Source organism: Pseudopodoces humilis, chromosome 7, assembly GCF_049639895.1.
Source record: "Pseudopodoces humilis isolate 2021_Gansu_Grassland_sample_001 chromosome 7, ASM4963989v1, whole genome shotgun sequence".
NCBI lineage: Eukaryota > Metazoa > Chordata > Aves > Passeriformes > Paridae > Pseudopodoces > Pseudopodoces humilis.
In genome coordinates, this window is record NC_142206.1 from 61249617 (window position 1) to 61270015 (window position 20399).

The window sequence follows — 20399 nt, forward strand, 5'->3', positions numbered from 1 at the left end:
TTGGTACCTTTGTCCACCTCCCCAGCCTCTCCTGACACCTTTGTCCCCCTCCCCAGCCTCTTTTGGCACCTTTGTCCCCCTCCCCAGCCTCTTTTGGTACCTTTGTCCCCCTCCCCAGCCTCTTTTGGTACCTTTGTCCACCTCCCCAGCCTCTCCTGACACCTTTGTCCCCCTCCCCAGCCTCTTTTGGTACCTTTGTCCCCCTCCCCAGCCTCTCCTGACACCTTTGTCCCCCTCCCCAGCCTCTTTTGGTACCTTTGTCCCCCTCCCCAGCCTCTTTTGGCATCTTTGTCCCCCTCCCCAGCCTCTTTTGGCATCTTTGTCCCCCTCCCCAGCTTCTTTTGGCACTTTTGTCCCCCTCCCCAGCCTCTCCTGGCATCTTTTCCTCTCTGACCCAGCCCTTTGTCAGCTCTCTGTGCCACGGAGCAGCCACAGCAGCAGGGAAAGGCAAAAGCGCTCCCAGGGATGCTCGTCCTGAAGATGCCGCGCCAGCCTCGCCCACCCCGGCGTGCTCAGGTTTTGGTGGGATGCGTTGGGATTGGGATCCCAGCAGATGTGAGTGTTAAACCGGGAAATGCCGGTTTCCAGTGCCGGGCAGCGGGATTTCCCATCGCGTTTTGGGCTGCGAGTCAGTGCCACCCCTCCCCGCCGCTCCAGACCGAGGCGTTCCAGCTCCCCGGAGCCTCTCGTTATTCTGCTCCGGGAGTACTGTCACAGCTCACCCGTGTCCTCGGCTCTGAGCTTTACCCTCTCAGGAAAACGCCGGCAAAACGGGGAAGCTTTGCTCTGCGAGGAGTTTTTCAAAGCAGGACATCCCTGATCCGCTCTGTCCGGAGCTGTCCCGGAGAGCTGTGCCTCGCTTGGTGTGAGCTGCAAACAGCATCAGGGTGTGCCTCTGGCTCCAGAGGAGGGGTTTGGGCTTCCTCAGCAGCTGAAACCTCCTCAAAAACCATTCCTGTCTATCCAAGCGTTTTGAAACATAAAGCAGAGGGAGCTCAAGGACGTTCCCTGTGTTCCCCACTTCCACTGTGTGGCCAGGCAGAGCTCCCACAGGATCTAGGAATATGCAGAACAGCTGGATCTGCTGGTTTGGGGATGGGATCCGGGTGCTGGGAAGGCTGAGGTTGGGATTTTGGGCTGCAGTTGTTGTGTTGGTGGAAGTTCAGTGTGGATATGGTGCTCCTGAGGGATCCCCTGATCCGAAATCCCACTGTGAACCTCTGGTAACAACGCCCAAATTGTGTAAGAAGTGAAGATTTTGGGTTTGTGCTAAGGATGGGGAGGGGAAGCTCTTTCCTTGGCCTGGCAGCTTCCTTGGCAGGGAAAACTGAAGTGGGGGTGAGATGGGGATGGAGAGAAAGGGGAAATAGGAAGGGAGGGAGAAGGGAAAGGAGAAGGGGAAAAGGGAAAGAGAAATAGAATGGGGAAGGAGAAGGGGTAAGGATGTAAAGAAGAAGGGAAAGGCGTAAGGGAAGATGGGGAAGAAGGTGAAAGGGGAAAGAAAGGGGAAGGAGGAAGGAAAGGAAGGAGAATGGGAAGGGATAAAGAAAAGGACAAGAGTGAGGAAAGGCAATGGGAAGGGATAAGGAAAAGGAGAAGAGGGAAGAAGGGAAATGGGGAAAGAAAAGGAGGAAGGGGAAGGGCAATGGAGAAAGGAGAAAGGGGGAGGGGAAGGAGAAATGGGAAGGGGGAAAGAAAAGGGGAAAGGGGCAGGGAAGAGAAGGGGGGAAAGGACAAAGGAAAAGAAGGAGGAAGAAGACGAGGAGGAGAAAGCAGAGGAGAGACTGTGGAAGAGGAGGAAAAGGAGAGGAGGAGCAGGGGGAGGATCAGGGGGAGGATCAGGAGCAGCGGGAGGCGGGCCGGGGGCGGCTCCGCACAAACCGTATCGCCGGCGGAGCGGGCAGGCAGCGCCGGGCGCGGTGGCGCGCGCCTGTAGTCCCAGCTGCCGGGGAGGCTGAGCCCGACGGATCGCTTGAGCCCAGGAGTTCTGGGCTGCCGTGCGCTGTGCCGAGCGGGCGTCCAAGCTAAGGCCGCCATCAATATGGTGACCCGCGGGGAGCTGCGGGACACCAGGTTGACTAAGGAGGGGTGAACCGGCCCAGGTCGGAGACGGAGCAGGTCAAAGCTCCCGTGGCGGTCAGTAGCGGGATCGCGCCTGTGAATAGCCACGCCAGCGTAGCCTGGGCAACACAGAGACACGCGGGCTCCCCTTTTGCCCCAGCGCACCCCAAATCCACGCTCATCCGCACAAATCCCCCTTTTCGCCCCGACCCCAACACGCGCAAACACCGCCTCCTACTGCCCCAACACCGCACCGCACCCCGCGCCGCTCAGTTACTCAATGCACAGCGCCCAGCAAACCTCACACACAAATCTCACCTCAAATCACACATCTCCACAACACACGGATCCAAGGGGTCCCGCGGGATCCCTCTGCTGCCCGACACGGACACACGCGGCCTCCTCTGCCCTGCTCAACACAGAGACACACGGGATCCCTTTGTCACACACGGGACCCTCTCGCGCCCCTTTTTGTCCCCCTTTTGCCACCCTCTCCCGGGGCCCTTTGGTCATACACGGGCCCTTTTTTGTCACCCCCGGACGTTTTTTGTCACCCCTGGGTCCCGCTCGCCGCTCGCCCCCTCACAGTTCCCGCGCTCACAGCGCCTCCTGTCGGTCGCGCGCGGCATCGCAGTGCCCGGCTCGGCCCATGAGCGGCCGCGGAGCGCCGGGGATTGGCGCCGGGCGCGACCCGTAGCGCCCGTGGGCGCAGGCGCGGGGCGGCCGCGGAGCGCCGGGAGCTGTGAGGGACCGGGAGCTGTGAGGGGCCCGGAGCTGTGAAGGGCCGGGATCCCTGCCGGTCTCGGCGGGCGGTACCGGCGCCATGAAGTCCCGCTTCAGCACCGTCGATATCCGCGCGGTGCTCGCCGAGCTGCGGCAGAGGTACCGGCACTCCCCGCCCGTGCGGCCCCGGGGAGCGCGGCCCGGCCCGGTGGGTCCTGGTCCTGCCGCTGCTCCTGCTGCTTGTCCTGGTTCTGGTTCTGGTTGTGTCCCCGCTCCTCCTGGCCGTGGTCCTGGTCCTGGCTCGGCTTCCCCGCCCCGCCGTAGGCTCAGGGCTGTGCGGGCTCTGCTCCTCCATCGTGTCCTGCTCTCCCAGCTCTGCCCCTCAGCACTGCCCTGCCTGGGCTCTGCAGAACCCCCTCAGGCCCTCTGAACATCCCATCGCACCCCTGCCATGTCAGGGACAGCTTCCACTGTCCCAGGCTGCTCCGAGCCCTGTCCAGCCTGGCCTTGGACACTCACAGGGATCCAGGGGCAGCCACAGCTGCTCTGGCAATTCCAGCCCAGCCAGCAATTCCCAATTCCCAATCTCCCATCCATCCCTGCCCTCTGGTGCTGGGAGCCATTCCCTGTGTCCTGTCCCTCCATCCCTTGTCCCCAGTCCCTCTCCAGCTCTCCTGGAGCCCCTTTAGGCCTGGAAGGGGCTCTGAGCTCTCCCTGGAGCCTTCCCCTCTCCAGGTGAACATTCCCAGTTTTCCATTTGGGAAGCTCCTCTCATCCCTGCGGAGCTCTGACACATTCCTGGTGTCCAGGGTGCTCTGCATGTGCAGCCCCACTCTGAAGGGAAAGACTGACACCCTCGGGACAGTTCAGTGCCCTTACTGGGATCACTGGTGCCCTGTGCTGGCAGAGGAGCCCCAGTATAACCAGTACAACCAGTACATTCTGCATCCCTGCCACAAAGAAGAGCAGGAACTGGCAGCTTTCTGCATTTTATCCATTAATATAAATGTCTCCATCTCATTTTCTCCCTCTCTTCATTGCTGTGTTTTAAGAGCAGTTTCTCCATCTCTCCATGGTTGTTGCTTTCATCTTGTTTCATTAATCTCCCTTTGCTGCCCTTTTGGGTACTCCTTGGTAATTTATCATAACTTGCCCTTCCGTGTATTTTCATTGCCACTGGGATCTTCCCAGCCAGTTGTGTTTTGGATTCTCCAAAGCATTCCTTGTTTTCCTTTTGGCAGCTTGTTGGGGATGAGAGTGAACAATGTTTATGATGTGGATAACAAGACCTATCTCATTCGCCTGCAAAAGTAAGAGCTTTAAACAACTTTATTTAAAAATTCTTTTAAAATGCTGTGTAAAAACTAGATTTTTTTAAATTGTCTGCAGTAATTTCTGACTTGTTTTCAATTAAATTCTGCTGTTTTTTAGTAAAATGCAGTAATTTTTACCAAAAAAGTTCTTAGGAAATGGGATATGGGGAGGGAGCCACTCTGCAAACCGGTGGGTGGTAGGGTGGCTGCTCCTGTGCCATGTGGAATCCCAGAATATCCTCACATGGAAGGGATCCCTGGGGATTTTGGGGTGCAGCTCCTTTGTTTTGCCCCCAGGCCAGACTGCAAGGCCACGCTGCTGCTGGAATCCGGGATCCGCATCCACCTGACAGAGTTTGAGTGGCCAAAGAACATGATGCCATCAAGCTTTGCCATGAAGGTAAACTCACCAGAGTTTGTTTTTTAATAAAGTGTCTGGGTATCAGGAAGGAATGTTCATGTTCTGTCCTTGGAGGCAAGAAAATAGGGAAGGGTTATCCTGGTGAATCCTTATCCAGCAGGTGGCTGAAGACAAGGGGAGAGCAAACGCGGGCTTGGGGTCACATCAGTGATGTTCAGTGCCTGAAACAGTGAATATTTAAATTTATAAAAACTACTGCTGATCACCTGGATGTCTTCTGGATCTCCCAGACCTTCTGGAATGTTGCTCCAGCAAAATCCTTGTCATTCCAGTTGGATTGTGTGAATTTTCAGTTGCTGGATGCAGCACCCTGTGGTACAGAGTCCTCTGTTCTGCTGAGCTCTGGTGGTTCAGGCCTTGCTCCAGGCTCTTAGGCTGGGCTGCTGCAGGTGCATCCATGGGTAGATCCATGGGGATACAGCCTGGGATGGCTCCCATGGATCTGTGTGCAGCCAGAAATGTCTCAGCGGAGATTCTCTGGGATGGTTTTCCACGGCAGACATGGATACAGGGATAATCCCAGTTCTCTTTACAAAGGAAACTCTTAGGATTTGAACCAGCTGCTCCCTTGAGCTAAACAAACAACATGGAAAAAAATGTCTAAGTGTTAAGAATTGGGTTCAATTATATTTCTAATTATAAAAATGACGGTGTTACTTTGGTGAGCACCAACGTTTTTACTCCTGTGATATTTGAGTTAAATAGGAAGTGGTTGGTGCTGCAGGAGGGCTCTATAGCCAAGCCATTCCCAGATGTTTCCAGATGTTTTCCAGACATTTTTCCCACCCCCCTGATGCTTGCACAGACTACCCAGAACAGAGGCCAGACAGAGTTAAAGGGTAAAAGTAGGGATTTATGGAAAGGCCCTCAAAGGGAACACCTTGGGCAGTGCAGGAGCCTCGCAGGGACTACACCCAGGTGGGACAACAACACGAGGTTTTTTGACAGATAAAACTTGGTCTATTTGCATACCAGAGCTTAATTGTCCAATTACAATTCCAGGTAATGAAGTCACTTACTCCAGGTTTGCCCCTCTAATTAATTCACTGTTGTTTACATTTTTGAGGGCCCAAGCCAGTGAAGTGTCCTTGAGTCCCAGGCCTAGAGAGGAATTGTTTTGTCTGGATAAATCAGGAGAGCAGTAGCTGACAGGAATTTTAGAGTTACTCACTAAAGCAGCAGCCATCTGAAAAATGGAGAGGCTCAAACTGGAGGCGTGTCCCGCAGTGCCGGAAGCATTTGAAGACGCGGAGGTTGGTGAGCGTCAGCCAGCTGGGCATCGACCGCATCGTGGACCTGCAGTTCGGCAGCGAGCAGGCCGCCTACCACCTGATCCTGGAGCTCTATGACAGGGTGAGGGAGGCTCCTGCAGTGTCCCCCGGGGCAGGGACACCGGGCTGGCCTCGCTGAGGGTCCCTGTGCTCCCAGGGGAACGTCGTCCTCACCGACCACGAGTACCTCATCCTCAACATCCTGAGGTTCCGCACGGACGAGGCAGACGACGTCAGGTTTGCGGTCCGGGAGCGGTACCCGGTGGACAGTGCAAAAGTTCCTGTGCCTCTGCCAACCCTGGACAGGTAATTTCAATTTCAGAGCTCATAAACAGTGTATTTGTTGTGGGCAGTGCAAAAGTTCCTGTGCCTCTGCCAACCCTGGACAGGTAATTTCAATTTCAGAGCTTATAAACTGGTGAATTTATTGTGGGCAGTGCAAAATTTCCTGTGTCTCTGCCAACCCTGGACAGGTAATTTCAATTTCAGAGCTCATAAATGGTGGATTTATTGGGATAAACCCGAATTCCTCAGATCTGTGAGAATCTTTGTGTGGTTCCTCACATATTACAGGCCAGTTTCAGTTTCATTTTTTAAGGCTGGAAATGTTTTGTAGCTTCTAAGCAATGCAGTGTTGTTTTAAAACACATGATTCTTTGGGATTGCAACTCTCCATTTTCTCCTGCAGGTTAACTGAAATCGTATCAAATGCACCCAAAGGGGAACAGCTGAAGAGGGTTCTTAACCCACTCCTTCGTAAGTAATTGGGCTTTGTTAGAAGATGAAATGAGGTCACTCAATGTGTGTTATGTCATGCTGGAAAATTTGGATAACTTCTCACAGAAGCCTGGAGTGGTTTGGATTGGAGGGGACCTTAAAGCTCATCTCATTCCATCCCTGCCATGGGCATGGACACCTTCTTCTAGCCCAGGCTGCCTTGGGAAATGGGGATTTATTGATTCCAAGGCATCTGCACAGAGCTGAGCCTGGCAGTGGCTCTGCTGCAGCTCTGCCTTGGGGCATTTTGCACCATCCTGGTACCAAATAGGAGCTGTAGGTGTAAAGTCAGATTTTCCTGAGCACAGAACCAAATTTGTCTTGTGTGAGGTCATCAGAACAAGCTGGGTTTTCCTCCTGACCTGGCAACGCTGCTGGAGCAGAGAATTTCCTGAACAGCTCCAATCACACCTAAGCATTACTTTCCCCATCTCCTGATTCTCCTTTTCACCACCCTTTTCCCTTTCTTTCTCCACCCTAAATAATTGCTATCATCATAATATTACTGTGTAATTGCTAATGATTGTTGTAATAATTGTAATGATTGATCCCAGTTTTGCTGGATCCATGCTGGAATTTGGTATTTCTGATCCTGTCACATAGGAAACCTCGACCTCACGTGGTGTTACTGATCCCATTACCAGGCACAGCTGCTCCACTCTAAAATCCCCACAATTTTTTCCCTTTGTGGGAATTTTGGTTGTTTCTCACCCTCTCCTCCTGCCCCTTCCCTGATTTTTGGCACTTCTCACTCTTCTCACACTCTTGTGTCCAAACTTATTTTTTTTAATGCATATTGTGAATATTTTCTGCAGATGATGCTTCTTTATTTCTTTTTTTTTTAACAGCTTATGGGGCCACACTCATTGAGCACTGCCTTATAGAAGCTGGATTTTCTGGAGCTGTCAAAATAGATCAACATCTGGAAAAAAAAGGTGTAATATTTTAAAGGCTGGGCCACAAATGAGGGGATTTTTATATCTGTGTAGTGGTTTTTTTCCCAAATTGATGACTAAACCTGTGGTTGTCACCATGTGGTTTTATTTTTAATGTTTTTAGCTTGGCAACCAGCCTTGTTTGCATTAAAACTCTTGATTATTGCATAAATTGGAGATAAAATATCAGATTGTTCCTGTAGTCTAAATGGTTTTAGAGTGAGATAGCACCTCACCCATGAGGTGAGTTCTGGTTGTGCAAAGGGTGTTTGACAAGAAGAATTAACATCCAAATGTTTGTAGCAAACACTGGGGATTTGCTAAAGTAGCAGCTTTACATTTATTGGGAAATTAAAGATTTGGGTAATAAAATCATTCTTATTTAATCCTGCAGTCTTATTTTCCTCTTGTGCTTTATATTTGCCATAAATCCAGAGGATTTTTTCCTTCCTGCTGCATTGTGGTGCTGTAAAAAAATAACTTCTCACATGATTTGTGCTCAGCAGCTTTAGTTTCATGAAGTCCTGGTGTTTGTGGGGTCTTTCCTTCCTTCTGAAACTTGAATAATTATATGCTAAAAGCATCTAAATAGATTTTCATATTAAAAATTTCCCAGATGTAAACTTAGTCTCCTGTTCAAAGTGAGCAATAATTGCTGGAGTGAAGCACCAGGGATGAAATATTTCTGCTGTTTTCTCTTCAGAAAACCTTGAAAAGGTTCTTTCAGCTCTAGAGAAAGCAGAGGAATACATGGCCCTCACTGACAACTTCAGTGGAAAGGTGGGTCTGGGGTGGGTTATCAATTATTTGGAATTGCAGAGTTAAAATGACAAGCAGGAATTCCTCAGGATGTGCAATTCCTGCTGTTCCCAGCTGTGGATTTTATTCCTGGCTCTCAGGTGCTGCTGAGGTGGAATAAAAATTGCTTCTTTCCACAGGCTGGGCAGCAATTAAATAATGCACAGGCAGATTGTATAAATCCTGGGAGATTTGCACTTGGGTTTTAATAGGTTCTGTAATAAATTCTGCACATGAACTCTGCATTTATGGGATAATCCTGAGGGTTGGAAGAAGTTCTCTTCTTTTTCCAGAAGAAATTGGAGTCAAGACAAGGCAGTGGGTCAGGCACAAGGTTCCCTGCTGGAATTATTTATTGATGATACCTAAGCCTTTCCACAGACAAATGCTATTTTTGTATTCTTTCAGGGTTATGTTATCCAGAAAAGGGAGAAAAAGCCAAGTCTGGAACCAGATAAACCAGCAGAAGACATCTACACGTAAATATCTGAAGTATTTCTTCCCTTTTTTTCTACTAGTCTGCATAGCAGAAATTAGTTTTCAGGTGATAATATCAAATGTGTATTTTACAGATATGAGGAGTTTCATCCTTTCTTGTTTTCTCAACATTCAAAATGTCCCTACTTGGAATTTGACTCATTCAATAAGGTACAGTGCTTTTGCTGATGCTGTACTTAAGTGCTTGAATTGACTGCTGCTACAAAGAGTAATTAAAACACAGATCAGGGCTTGTTAATGAAAGCAGAGACTTTGGAAAGGATGATTCATTTATGGATGAATGCTTGATGAGAAAAGACCAGCTCAGACAGGACTTTGAGGCTGCAGCTGGGCAGTGCTGGCTCCTGAGCTCAGATCCTGGAGTGTGGAACCTGTGAGGGAGGTGCAAGTTTGCAATCAGAGGATCCCAAATGTTTTGTTCTGGAGAGCTGGAGCTGAGTTGTCTCTGGAGTTAACAGTTGGGACACAATCGCATTTACACTTCCCCTGTTACTGCTCTGAAAGCCTCAAGCCTCTTCTTTGGTGTTTCCTTGGGCATTGTCCTTTCTGCTCCTCACCTCATGAACCTCTGGAGTCATTCATTGCCTCTTGTTCCTGACCTTGAGCTCCAGAATTCCCACTCCACGCTCCTGCCCTGATTCCTGCCTGAGTTTCTGTCATCTCCTTCACTGATCACAGAGTCCCAGACTGGTTTGGGCTGGAAGGGGCTCAAATCCCATCCCATTCCACCTCGTGTCATTCCTCCTCCTTCCCCTATCCCAGGCTGCTCCAACCCCATCCAGCCTGGCCTTGGATGCTGCCAGGGATCCAGGGGCAGCCACAGCTGCTCTGGGAATTCCATTCCAGGCCTTCCTCACCCTCTCAGCCAGGAATTCCTTCCCAGTCTCCCATCCATCCCTGCCCTGTGGCAGTGGGAAGCCATTCCCTGTGTCCTGTCCCTCCATCCCTTGTCCAAAGTTGCTCTGATGATCTGAACAGCCCCGAAGTTTCCTCACCTCGTGCTTTAAGCACAGCTGGGACACCAGGAGCTGTTCTTAGGCATTCTGGGTCTTTGTGTTTTCTAAGTGACCCAGTGAAGCAGCAGGAGCTCGGGCCAGGCACATCTGGCTTTGCAACCCTTTAATCTGAACCAAAGCAGTTTCTTTTCCATCATTTCTTAGCAAAAAAAGGTGAGCCATTGCTTTTTCATCTGTGTTTGCGGTGAGACACAGCCCTGAGTGTCCTGCTGGACTCATCCCACGGGAAGGGAAATGGAGAAAGCTCCTGGAGGTTGTTTCAGCCTCTGGCACCTCTTCTAGTGCTGACTCTGCCTGCTTTGAGTCAGGCCTGGGGATTCTCCAACCCAGTTCTCTCCTGCAGGCCACAGATGAGTTCTACTCCAAGCTGGAGGGGCAGAAGATTGATCTGAAGGCCTTGCAGCAGGTGGGTCCTGATCCAGGCCTGGGCAGCTGGGACTGCTCCCAGATTTCCAGAGGCTTCTCTTGCTTCTTGCAGTGATTACCTGATGCCATTTGGATTTATATTTCTATTTCTTTTTTGGCCATCTTGTATTTAAAAGGAAAAACAAGCATTGAAGAAACTTGAAAATGTCCGTAGGGACCATGAGCACAGACTGGAAGCTCTTCAGCAGGCTCAGGTAAGACAGATTTTGGGTTTTAATTTAAAAAAAAAATGCATAATCACAGCACCATGGGATGGTTTGGTTGGGAGGGAATCCATGGGAATCCAGGTAGCTCCATCCTGGCCTGGAACACTTCCAGGGATTGGCAGCACTGGAGTTGGGATCCGTTCTTGGATTTCTTCACCACTGCTTCCATTTTTTTAAAAAAAACCCTTGCTGAGCACATGCTTAGCTGCAGTGGCTGCAAGCTCCTCCTTTCCCCAAGGAAGCTGATAAGCTGAAGGGAGAGCTGATAGAGATGAACCTGGAGGTGGTGGACAGAGCCATCCAGGTGGTCCGGAGCGCCTTGGCCAACCAGATCGACTGGACCGAGATCGGCGCCATCGTCAAAGAGGCCCAGGCCCAGGGGGACCCCGTGGCCACGGCAATCAAAGAGTTAAAGCTGCAGACAAACCACATCACCATGCTGCTGAGGTGAGTGCCTGCAGCAGGAGCTTAGAGATCAAAAAATACCCCAAAATAGCTTTTTTTATACCCACAAGTTGTGATATAAAAGCTGGGACGTGGCAGAGTTAATGCGTGGATTTTTAGTTAACCTCCGTTTCAGAAATGTCAGTTTATAGAATAAACTTGTTTTTAGTCACTTCCTTGGCTTGGGAGAACTGGGCTCTTTGTCTTCTGCTTTTGTTTTCTTTTTTCCTCCCAAATCTGACTGACAAAAAATGGTTGGCACATGAAGCATTCCAGGGCTTCCTGTGTCTGCACAGAGTGAAGGGTTCAGAGGCTCCTTAGGCCATTCCCAAACTTCTGAGAGAATTAAATTAAGACCACTTTGCAGCAAGGATTAAAAATTAACCAGTTATTTTCATCTTAATCTCATGATGTTGTGTGTTTTTAGGAACCCCTACGTGTTATCTGAAGAGGAAGAGGAGGAGGAGGATGATGCTGATGTAGAGAAGGAAGAAACAGAAGAACCAAAAGGAAAAAAGAAAAAGAATAAAACCAAACAGTTGAAGAAACCTCAGAAAAACAAACCCTTATTGGTTGATGTTGATCTTAATTTGTCTGCCTATGCCAATGCCAAAAAGTAAGATTTTTTTTTCAGTAAATGTGTGTTTTTGTAGGAGGAATTTCTCTGGGTGTGCAGTTGTTGGTGATAATACTGCAGGAGGAAGGGTTTTGGGATATCTTGTTAAAAGTCAGAGTTAAAAATTGAAATGTCAGCTTGTCCTGAGCTCTGGGATGGGAATTTCCTTGGTCCCCTGGTGCAGAGCAGCTGCTCTGTGCCTGTCACACTGATTGAATTTGGAGTCCAGGTCTGCCCACGGAACAAAATGCAGAAGCCTGGGATAAGTGGGACAAGGATAAAGGGATGGATCTGCTGGGATTTCAGGGACAAACACTTGTGTTTCACAGGTACTACGATCACAAAAGACACGCAGCCAAGAAAACTCAGAAAACAGTGGAAGCTGCAGAAAAGGTATTTTTTTTTCCTTGGATTTTAGAAGATATTTAAAAGGAAAATCCCTGCCACTGCTCAGGGGGAAATCGTGACCTGATCTGAGCAGCCCTAACAAAACACAAAAGGGCAAAACAGTCACCCAGGGTTGTTTCATTCTTGACATTTTGAGCTCAGTAGAGGATTGCAGATCCCTGATGGATCCTTCTCTTCCACCAGTGGCATTGGGAATACTCAGAACAGGTGGAAATTCTGACAGACCAGGACTTGGAGTGGAAAATTAGTGGTAATCCCTCCAATCTGAGAGCTGCCCATTTCAGGGAGCAGCTCTGCAGGGTGGAGTTGTAAGAGCAGCTGTCTCACAGGGGCGGGGCTGGCTGGAGCCTGTCATCAAGCCCAGAGCCATTCCCTACCAACTTTCCCAGTGTTCAGTCGGGAATTCCGTGATTCCTGCTGGATGCTGACGGTGCTTTCTGTCCAAACAGGCTTTTAAATCAGCTGAGAAGAAGACGAAGCAAACCCTGAGGGAAGTTCAGACAGTCACCACCATCCAGAAAGCCAGAAAGGTCTATTGGCAAGTACAGCTCCATTGTCCTTCTCTCATGTCCTGTGGCAGGACGAATTTTCCCTGGAGTAGGAGTGGAGCTATTTAGGATTTCTGAGCACTGCACTTTGGGTAGAATCTCCTTAAAGGTGCTTCACAAAGTCAGAGAATCCCAGAATGGTTCCCAGGGATAGCAGCTGTGGCTGCCCCTGGATCCCTGCAAGTGTCCAAGGCCAGGCTTGGAGCAACCTGGGATAGTGGAAGGTGTGGTCCAGTGGGACTGGATGAGCTTTAAGGTCCCTTCCAACCCATTCTGTGCTTCTGTGCTTTAAAAAACAACAAACAAATGAAATTAAACCTCAGAGCTTTTAATCGCCTAATTATTAAATTAGGTGATTAAATTAGGCTGAAATATTAAAAGAAAAGTAAATAGGAGGACTTTGGTGGTGGTACTTCTGTTCCATCTCCAGATCTCACTGCCAGTGATGCTGTAGTTGTCCCATGCCTTGCTTTTACATCCCAGCCTGTGGATGGAAGTAAAAATATTTCCAGTGTCATAAATTGTAGATGTGAGATGGATATTCTGAGTTTGGTATCCAAAACCACCTGTGCAGTGTCCTGTTAGTTCCAGGTGTTTCTCACACCCTGGATTTGCTGGAATTTGGCAGGTTTGAGAAGTTCCTGTGGTTCATCAGCTCTGAGAATTACCTGGTGATTGCTGGCAGGGATCAGCAGCAGAACGAGCTGATTGTGAAGCGCTACCTCAAACCAGGTGAGCCCAAGGAGGGGAGGTGTGATTTCCTCTTTCCCAGTCCTGTGAATGTCCAGGAGTGACTTGGGAAGGTCTCTCTGCTTTGTCCTTGAGCTGGGCCCTGGCTCAAAGGGAATTTTGGTGATGGGAGTTCCTCTGGTGCCGTGGGGTGAGAACAGCTCGGAGGGGCTCCCCTCAGGAGCGGAGGAGCTGATTCTCCCTGTGACAAGGATGGACTGAAAGGCTCCTGTGTCCCCACCCTGCCCCTTGCAGCCAGACCAGGCATTTCCACCTAACACTGGAGAATTCCCTGGCTCCAGGGATGTGTGGATCTGACTGCAGCCTCCTGTTTCCCAGGGGACATCTACGTGCACGCGGATCTGCACGGAGCCACCAGCTGCGTGATCAAGAACCCCTCAGGTACCTGTGGGGCCCTGAGCTGGCAGTGCCTTCCCTTGGGATGGGAATCAGTCCTTCCTGGGAAGCTCCCAGGCTGGATTAGGGCAGGATTTAATGGAATGGGTGTTCCCAGGTGAGCCCATCCCACCGCGGACACTGACGGAGGCCGGGACCATGGCCCTGTGCTACAGCGCTGCCTGGGACGCCCGTGTGGTCACCAGCGCCTGGTGGGTCTCCCACAGCCAGGTGAGCATCAGGCAGGAGCTTTCCAGCACAGCATCCCAGGAATTGGGATGTGACCACAGGCAGGAGCTGATGAGTGTGGATCAAATTTGTGTGTGAGATCACACCAAACTCGTGGTGGTTTTATTCCCTGAATGCTCCTGAGTGTATCCTGGCTTTATTTCCTGAGTTACTCAGGACTCCTAAAACATAGTGCTGGCAGTGTGTGATTGGATTGGAACATCCCTTAGGAGAATTCCCTGCAGAGGAGAGGAGAGGAGAAGAGGAATCTCTTGGCTGTGGAGTCCTGCAGAGCTGTTCCCAGGAGTTCAGCTCTTGTTGAACCATTGTTCCCTTGGTGCTGTTGTCACCTGACATTTGCCTTCTGTCACAGAGATCTTTTACAGTTTATCACGGTTTTCTTTTAGGTGTCTAAAACTGCCCCCACGGGAGAATATCTCACCACTGGGAGCTTCATGATCCGAGGTGAGGCACAAGGGAACAGTGGGAATGGGATGTTTTCCCAAAGGTGCTGGGCTGTCCTGCAGTGGCAGCAGATCCCACTCTTCTCCCAGAAATCTGTTGGGAATGGCTTAGTCTGAGTGCCAGGCAGCTGAAGCAGCATTTTGAGCTGAGCCCTGGGCAGAGTTCATTAACTCAGCTGCTTTTGAGCTCTCCTGTTCTCATCCCAGAGATAAAATAAGCCCCAGTGTAATTTTTTGGTAGCCTAAAGCCTCTAATAAAAATGAATTTTGGAAGTACATCCTGCAGCATGACTGCTAAACCTCCTCATGAGACTCTCCCTTTGTTTTTCAGGGAAAAAGAATTTTCTTCCACCTTCCTATCTGATGATGGGCTTCAGCTTCTTGTTTAAGGTACAGCTTTTCCCATGCAGCTCCTGCTGGCTTTTGTAATTTGCTTTGAGCTGCAGGGGTCTTATTTTCTACATCTTGCTTATCAGTGTATTCCCAATTACTTCTTTTCCCACTGGGACAAATCCCATAAAAGGCTTCTTGCTGATAATGCCTCTGCTTTCATTTCCATCTCAGCCCAGTGAGCACTGTCTTCATTTCAAACAGACTCTGGACCTTCTTGCCTGTGCCAGGGTTGTTATCCCAGCTCTGTTTGGGGCATGGAAATGTTCAGGGAATCTGGAAGTGCAGCTCTGTGTGTCACCCTGACTTGTGAGGTTGGCACGCTTGGGTCTGGTTTCATTTTCTTGCCATTTGATGGCAAGCAGTGTTAAAAAGGGAAGAAAAAGCTGAGTGAGGTGTTCTGTGAACATCACCAGAGGCTCCTCGTTTTAAGGTGGATGAAAGCTGTGTCTGGAGACACCGGGAAGAGAGGAAGGTCAAAGTCCAGGACGAGGATGTGGACACGGTTTCCAGCAGTGCCAGCGAGCTGGTGGCTGAGGAGGTGGAGCTTTTAGGTACAGAGGGAGGGACTGGGTGCTGTGGGTGCTGCTGGGGGGATCCTTCGGGGTCTGGGCCATCCCAGAGTCTGGATCACTGATAGAACAAAGGGGAATTGGTTTCACGCTGCCAGAGGGCAGGGCTGGATGGGATATTGGGAAGGAATTCCTGGCTGGGTGGGTGGGCAGGCCCTGGCAGAGGCTTCCCAGAGCAGCTGTGGCTGCCCCTGGATCCCTGGAAGTGCCCAAGGCCAGGTTGGATGGGATTTGGAGCAGCCTGGGACAGTGGGAGGTGTCCCTGCCTTGGCAGGGGTGGCACTGGGTGGGATTTAAGGTCCCTCCCAACCCAAACCATCCTGGCATGATGGATCAGTTTGGTGTTTCTGTTTTCCTGCCCTGTGTGCCCCAGATGGAGGAGACAGCAGCAGTGAGGAGGAAAAAGCTGAGGGTGAGGAAGCTCCAGAGGATGTGGAAGCTCCAGAGGATGTGGAAGCCACAGCTGAGAGCAGCCGTGAGGAGGGTGTTGCTGAGCTGGAGCAGGGAGCAGGGAACACTCCTGCTCCAGAGGCTGATTCCGAGGAGGACGATGGAGAATCTGAGGAGGAACATCCAGAGCCCAAGAGGGAGGTGAAGGAGGAAGAGGTGAATTATCCAGACACAACAATCGACCTGTCACACCTTCAGTCCCAGAGGTGAGAGAAGCAGCAGCTGGGGGCACCTGAGGGTCTCCTAAAACACTGCCAGGACAAGGCTGGGATGAGGTGCCATCCCTTCTTTCTGTGCTCAGCAGTGGGAATGCTGCCTCGTTTTCCTTTCAGGGCTGCTCACAGCTGAGAAGCTGAGCCCTGAGCTGGCTCTGCTCTACACGAGGCTGTGGGATGAGCTCATGTCCCTGTTGTCCCTGGAAGTGGGATTCTTTAGAGGGTGCAAGGAGCAGGGATTGGGTGGGTGCTCGTGGGGCTGTGTGCCTGGGAGGCTGCACACTGGGGCTCCCTCGGTGCTCAGGCTGTGTCTGTTGTTTGTGTGTGCCTGAGAGGAGCTGGCACAGAGCTGAGATTGTTTTCTAAAGTGAATCCCAGTATTCCTGCCTTTTCCAGTCACCAAAACCGGGATTGCCAAGCTGTAGAAAGCTGAAAGTTGCAACCAAGCTGCCCAAGTTTGGTGTATCCATGGTGAACTGCCCTACACCTGCTGATGAGCTCCTTTTCCATCTCCCCACAGATCCCTGCAGAAAATCATCCCCAAAGAGGAAGAGCCCAACTTGGTAAGGTCCCAGCTCCGATGGGTGGCCCAGAGCAGTGGGATCTGCTGGCCAGGATCTGCCCTAAACTGCCTTTCCCTCCTCAGAGCGACAGCAGGGCCCAGGGCCGCAGGCACCTCTCTGCCAAGGAGAGGAGGTGAGAGCCACCGGGGCTCCAGGGAATCCCAGGATGGTTTGGGTTGGAAAGGACCTTGTCTTGGTTTAGGGCAAGGTTTAGACCTTAAAAAGGTTTAAGGGTTAGACCTTAAATCCCATCTCATTCCACCCCCCTACCATGGCAGGGACACCTTGCACTGTCACAGGATGCTCCAAGCCTTGTCCAGCCTGGCCTTGGACACTTGCAGGGATCCAGGGGCAGCCACAGCTGCTCTGGGCAAATTCCTCTTCCCCATTCCCTGCCCAGGTCCTGGGCACAAGCACTTCTGTATCCCCTCCCAGCCTGGGCTGGGAGCCCATTTTCCATCCTGCATTTCCAGGGTGAGGTGCTGCTCCTGTCCTTTGGGAATGCTGGCTGGGAACAGTTTGACTCATGGGATGGAGAGGTTTTTCTGAGGAGGGGCTGTTCCCAGTGTTCTTCTGGATCCCTGTGGCAGGGAAGCAGGGTGGGAATGCTGTCAGGAGAGCAGCAGCCTCTCTCATCACAACAAATGAGGATGTTGTGATTGTTCTCCTTAGAGAAATGAAGAAAAAGAAGCAGCAGAACAACTCTGAGAACTTGGAGCTGCCTGAAGAGAAGCAGAAGGAGACGGAGACAGAGACCCAACCCACGGCTGCTCCCAACAGCCACAAGGCTGCTCCAGCCCCTCAGCCCATCAAGCGGGGCCAGAAGGTGGGCAGGGACCCTGGGCTGAGCTGTTGGCATGGGAATATGGACAGAAATCCCAGATTTCCCAGACACCCATGGCTGCCTGGTGCTTTGAGTGGTTTCAGGATGAAGCACAGAGCTCACCGGAACCAGTCCCGTGGTTTCTGGTGAACTGCTCTGACAGAGTTTGGGATATTGGGAAAGAAAAGAGGATGTGGGGTCAGCATCTGTGGTTGCAAAAGTGCTGAAAGTTGTCATTTCTGAAGCTGGTGGTGTTTCCTCCTGCAGAGTAAGATGAAGAAGATGAAGGAGAAGTACAGGGACCAGGACGAGGAGGACCGGGAGCTCATCATGAAGCTGCTGGGGGTGAGGGGGGGGTTGTGCCTTCCCTGGGCTGTGGTGGCTCTGGCCACCAGCCCTGACCCCCTGTGTCACCACAGTCTGCAGGCTCCAACAGGGAGGACAAAGGGAAAAAAGGGAAGAAGGGGAAGACAAAAGAAGAGGCAGCAAAGAAGCAACAGCAGAAAACCAAACCCCCACGTCGTGCAGCTGGAGGGGGCAGGGAGACCCTCCCAGCAGGAATTCTGCTGCATGAGGCACAGGAGCCAGCCCTGGATGAGCTGCAGGAGGAGAAGGTGAGGAGTGGGATGGACAGGACGATGGGAAGGTGAGGAACAGGGTGAGATGAGCAGCTCTCTGTTGTCTTCACCTGTCCATGTGTCTGTCCCTTGCTGGGGCTTTCCTGGCTGCGTGTAGCTCTCTCACCCCGGAGGCTGAGCAGCTCCTCACGGATTTTGGGCACTGTGGAGAGCTCTGTATCTGTGGCCAGGGCTCACGGAGATTCCCAGAGCAGCCCAAAGCCCTGCAGCAATCCCTGTGCTCATCCTGTTCCCAGCACAGCCAGATGTAAGCGAGCTCCCAACCCTGTTGTTGGGCTTTGGTATCTCTGAGCCTCATCTCCCTCCTCCCAGCTCGGCGTGTGCCAGGCAAATGAGAGGTTGGAAAGAAACACTCCACCCTCCCACCCACGGCAAAGTGCTGCTCTTCCCTTGGTTGTGAAACGAGTTCAGTTCTCTCTGCAGGGAGAATGGGGCTTTCTGGGGCCTGCTGATTAAAGAGTTTGTTTGGGGCAGGGGAGGAAGCAGCAGCTCTGTGGTTTCTGCAGCCCTGATGTGTCCTCTGTTTGTTTGTGTGTGCAGGAGGAGCAGGACCAGGAGCAGCCAGGACTGGAGGTAAATGCTCAGTTCTCTAAGTGCTGAGGTGGGGGCTGTGTTCCTGCTGGGACTGTAGCATGTGGGAGTCCTCCAGGACTGTTTGAACCAACCTTAATTGTATTTCTAAAATTTCACCTCCTTTTCTGCCTGCCCTGTTCATCTCCACATCCTCCATAAACCCAGAGCTGGCTCCATGGTTTTTGTCCTGGTGGCTCTGGGCTGGAGGATGACACAGTGAGCAGTGCAGGTTCTTTAGTCGAGAAGTTTATTTACATATAAAATTGCTTCAAACTTTTCTGTAATTACTTTTGTGTAATTACAGCCTGTGGGTGTTGCCCAGGGCTGGGAATAAGTGAATTCCTTTAAATTCCTTAATGGAGGAAGATAACAGTGTCTGCTGGGGGAAGCTTTGGGTGACCCTGTAACTCCATTGGGGGGCTCAAAACCAAGACCCAGCAAAGGATTTGCTGATTTTTAGTGATGAAACAGGATCAGTCACAAATCCTGCCTTGGGAATTCCATGCCAGTCAAGTGCTCATGGAACCACGGAATGGTTTGGGTTGGAAGGGACCTTAAAGGCTGCCTGTTCCCACCTCCTGCCCCGAGCCTGCAGGGAGGGCTGAGCACAGGACCTGCTCCCAGTGGAGCTTTTTGTCTCGTAGGACAGCGAGGCCCTGCTGGACTCCCTGACTGGGCAGCCTCACCCCGAGGACATCCTGCTCTTTGCTGTCCCCGTCTGTGCTCCCTACACAGCCATGACCAACTACAAGTGAGTGGCAGCACCTTCCTGGGAGGGGACAGGCTGACTTTGTTTCATTCACAGAAACCTTTCCTTTGGGCAGGTATAAAGTCAAGCTCACTCCAGGCACGCAGAAGAAGGGCAAAGGTATGGTCTGAGAGCCCTGAAACCTTTCCTGTGCTCTGCCTGCTGAAGCCAGTGTGGTTTTCCAGGCTGTTTGACTCTTCCCTGTGTTTTTCCAGCTGCCAAGATCGCCTTGCACAATTTTATGCAGTCCAAAGAAGCCAGTGCACGAGAAAAGGACCTGTTCCGCAGCGTGAAGGTGAGGCTTCCTCTGCAGGGTCTGTAAAGCACCAACAAAATGTCCACAGCTGCCATTTTGGGAGGAAATGCTGCCAAAACTCAATGTGCTGTTGGGTATTTTTAGCAGTGGAGTTTGTCAGTACTCCTGGGGAGGGTCAGAGAGTCCTGCAATGGTCTGGGGTGGAAAGGCTCTTAAAAACCACCCCACTCCATGGGCAGGGACACCTCCCTCTATCCCAGGCTGTTCCGAGCCCCAAGGTCCAGCCTGGCCTTGGACAATTTCCAGCTTCTCTGGGAAAGCTGTGCTGCCTGGGCTGGCAAGGACCACGAGGAACTGAGCCTCAGTGGCAGCACTGGGGCCTTTTGTTTCAGCATTGTCACTCCTCTGACAAAAGCAGCATCTCCCAAGGAACCCTCTGGGTTTGGGAGGGGGAATTCCTGGGGCTGGGGCAGCTGCTTGCACTGGGAGTTGAGGCTGGAGGTGTCCTGTGCCCCCCTCTCCCAGCCAGGGCCAAGGAAAGGGATCATCCCAGGGCTCTTCTTGCTTTCCTGCTGTGGTCACTTGCTCCTCTTCCATCTTTCCTAGGACACCGATTTGTCAAGAAATATTCCTGGGAAGGTGAAAGTGTCTGCACCTCACCTCCAGAATGTGAAGAAGAAGTGACTCCTTGCTGGGGGCTCACTCCAAACCAGACCTGGGGCTGGGACAGACGGACACAGCCCTACCAGGACTGAATTCCAACACCCAGGACCTGCATTCCTGGTGGTTTAGCTGGACTCTGATACAAATTGCAGATAAATATGGAAGTAAATTGCTGGCATTTGGTCAGGAATGTCCTCCCCTGCTGCTGCTTCTGTTTGAGCACTCATTCC

General features: G+C 51.4%; 1 protein-coding gene and 1 non-coding gene across 2 annotated transcripts; both read left to right on the plus strand.

Annotated features, from left to right (window-relative positions):
- The first annotated feature begins 1909 nt into the window (after nucleotides 1–1909).
- On the plus strand, nucleotides 1910–2209 carry LOC148184055 (signal recognition particle RNA). The gene has a single exon (XR_015773044.1).
- A 565-nt stretch (nucleotides 2210–2774) lies between these two features.
- NEMF (nuclear export mediator factor) lies at nucleotides 2775–20369 on the plus strand. The gene is made up of 33 exons (XM_005528593.3): nucleotides 2775–2943; nucleotides 4026–4094; nucleotides 4395–4497; nucleotides 5746–5871; nucleotides 5947–6095; nucleotides 6478–6545; nucleotides 7415–7501; nucleotides 8205–8281; nucleotides 8708–8778; nucleotides 8872–8947; nucleotides 10157–10219; nucleotides 10356–10433; nucleotides 10684–10892; nucleotides 11317–11505; nucleotides 11835–11898; nucleotides 12363–12451; nucleotides 13090–13193; nucleotides 13530–13592; nucleotides 13705–13817; nucleotides 14222–14279; nucleotides 14610–14668; nucleotides 15102–15222; nucleotides 15614–15896; nucleotides 16426–16468; nucleotides 16552–16601; nucleotides 17141–17294; nucleotides 17559–17636; nucleotides 17711–17905; nucleotides 18470–18502; nucleotides 19147–19253; nucleotides 19327–19370; nucleotides 19466–19545; nucleotides 20113–20369. The coding sequence occupies exons 1-33, from the start codon at nucleotides 2885–2887 to the stop codon at nucleotides 20188–20190; spliced, it is 3240 nt and encodes a 1079-aa protein (XP_005528650.1). The 5' UTR covers nucleotides 2775–2884; the 3' UTR covers nucleotides 20191–20369.
- Nucleotides 20370–20399: the final 30 nt, after the last annotated feature.